The following is a 2500-nucleotide window of genomic DNA, read 5'->3' on the forward strand; positions in this document are numbered from 1 at the left end:
ATGAATTGGATGAATGTTGAAATGAAATCGCGAATGCGTGCCACAGCCCCAATCAAAGTGGGCTCATCCGGTAAACGCCCTGTGTATCACTTCAAGTCTGATATTTACAAACCTGTTTGGCACAAATGTTGGCTGTGCAAAACTTCATCACACTGGCCTGATCAATGCCCGAAATTCATATCCCTCAGTGTTGACGACCGGATCGCAACTGCAAAGGCAAATCACCTGTGCTTTAGCTGCTTGAAAAGAGCCGGCAGAGGACACACTATGGATAACTGCAAGCGCAAAGAACAGTGCACAAAGCTGGAGAATGGAACGCGGTGTCAACAACACCACCACCAACTCCTACACAAGAGCAATCCCGTGAGGATTAGCGTCGCCACTACAGCCAGCCCCACTGAAGCAATTCTTCCCGTTTTATCTGCTAACATCGGCAACGCTAACGGTCTCTTTAAATGCGGAAACGTGCTTCTTGATTCGGGGGCCCAAGTAAGTCTCATCCGACAGGAAACCGCTGAGACTCTCGGTTTGAAGGGAAAAGATGTGTCCATAACCATTACTAAAGTTGGCGGCGAGGATGAAACAATGAAAACAAAGGAGTACAGTGTTCAGCTAACCTGTATTGACAACAACAAGCGTTTTACCGTTAAAGCAATCGGCATTCACAGCATCAGTGACGAGATTCGAGCAGTGAAAACCTCGAACTTACCGGAGGTTCTTGGCCTACCAAACACCAGATTTCGCCGTGGCAAAGGGCATGTTGACCTGTTAATCGGCATTGATCACGCACATATGCATGCTGGTGAAACAAGACAAGTGGACCACCTGCTAGCTCGCAAGTCTCCACTTGGATGGGTGGTTTTTGGAGGAAAACCAGAGCAGATCAGTGACGTAACCAGCATATTGCACGTCAAGTACGCCTCACCAATAGACTTAACAGACTTTTGGACAACCAAAACTATGGGCGTGGCCGTGAAACCCTGCGTCTGCAATGCTGACAAACTGACCCAAACAGAAAGAGAGGAAGCTAAGCTCATAGAGGAGTCGTGTTTCAAAGTCGAAAACCAATGGATGATCCCTTATCCTTGGAAGAAAGGCCCTAACCTACTGCCAGACAACAGAGGTTTGGCAATAAAACGCCTGGAGTCAACAGAAGGACGTCTGAAAAGAAATCCTGAACAAGCTGAAGCTTACTGCAAACAGATGGAGGAAATGGAAAACATGAAATTTGCGCGAAAGCTGTCAAAGGAAGAACAAGACAAGTATAATGGTCCTGTTCATTACATCCCACATCATGCTGTACTAAGGCCAGACAAGAAGAGCACACCTGTTCGAATTGTTTTCAATTCATCCTCTACATTCCAAGGACATGTTCTGAACGATTGCTGGAAAAAGGGTCCTGACCTTTTAAACGGTATATTTGGAGTCGTCTTGAGATTTCGTGAGAAGGAAGTTGCAGTACTGGGAGACATTTCCAAGATGTATCATCGGATCCTCATTCCAGAAAGAGATCAACACGTACACCGCTATCTCTGGAGGAATATGGAATCAGACAGAGAACCTGACACTTATGTCAAAACAGTTTTGACATTTGGAGATAGGCCCGCACCCGCCATGGCGCAAATAGCTCTAAGAAAAACAGCCCAAGAGAACAAGGCAAGCTACCCAGAAGCAGCCGAAGTGCTCACGAACAACACGTACATGGATGACATCTGTGAGTCTGTAGATACAGAAAAGGAAGCTCGGAAATTAACAAATGACATAGACACTGTTTTGAAGACGGGAGGATTTAAAGTTAAAGATTGGATTTCTAACAAGATGCTCAACGAGAAAGTGAACGGTGATGTAGAGAAAGAAGTTAACATGTTCAAAGGAGATGAGGAGAAGGTCCTGGGCACCCTGTGGAATTTTAAAACAGACAAGTTTCACTTCAGAGTGGCAGCAGACCTAGTGAAGCCAAACCATGTGCAAAAGATGACCAAAAGAATGATACTGAGTCAAGTGGCTCGCATTTACGATCCGATTGGATTTGCAGCAGCATTCATCGTCAGAACAAAGATAGGAATGCAAAGACTGTGGCAGCTGGGGCTGGACTGGGATGACGAGGTACCACTAGCAGTTCAGGAAACCTGGATTTCACTCTTCCAGGAAATTAAGGAACTAGACAATGTGTCCTTCGAAAGATGTTTAACAGTAGTCAATGCTGTGGAACCGCCAATGTTATGCGTTTTCGCTGACGCATCACAAGACGCGCTCGGAGCTTGTGCCTACGCACGCCAGAGAAAGGATGACAACACCTACGCAGTCAAGTTCATCGCAGAAAAGTCTCGAGTATCCCCACTGAAGCAGCTGACCATTCCGCGCTTGGAGCTACAAGCAGCCGTTCTCGCAAGTCGCCTAGCCAAATCCATTCAGGAGGAATCTAGGATACAGTTTAAAGATGTTAAGTTCTTTATAGATAGTACGATCACCTTGGCCTGGATTCAAAGTCCATCACGCA

The 2500-nt window shown here is 46.1% G+C and overlaps 2 protein-coding genes and 1 pseudogene across 3 annotated transcripts in view; all 3 read left to right on the top strand.

The window, feature by feature from the left end:
* Positions 1-2500, top strand: part of LOC138042467 (uncharacterized) — a 244564-nt gene that overhangs the window by 77462 nt on the left and 164602 nt on the right. The gene's annotated exons all lie outside the window — the stretch shown is intronic.
* Positions 1-2500, top strand: part of LOC138039908 (uncharacterized) — an 11132-nt pseudogene that overhangs the window by 3075 nt on the left and 5557 nt on the right.
* LOC138041727 (uncharacterized) overlaps positions 1-2500 on the top strand; it is a 5117-nt gene that overhangs the window by 890 nt on the left and 1727 nt on the right. Inside the window, exon 1 of the mRNA XM_068887458.1 lies at positions 1-2500. This exon is cut by the window's left edge and continues 890 nt beyond it; it is cut by the window's right edge and continues 1727 nt beyond it. Coding sequence (XP_068743559.1) covers positions 1-2500 — 2500 coding nt within the window.

This window comes from Montipora capricornis, chromosome 3 (genome assembly GCF_036669925.1).
Source record: "Montipora capricornis isolate CH-2021 chromosome 3, ASM3666992v2, whole genome shotgun sequence".
NCBI lineage: Eukaryota > Metazoa > Cnidaria > Anthozoa > Scleractinia > Acroporidae > Montipora > Montipora capricornis.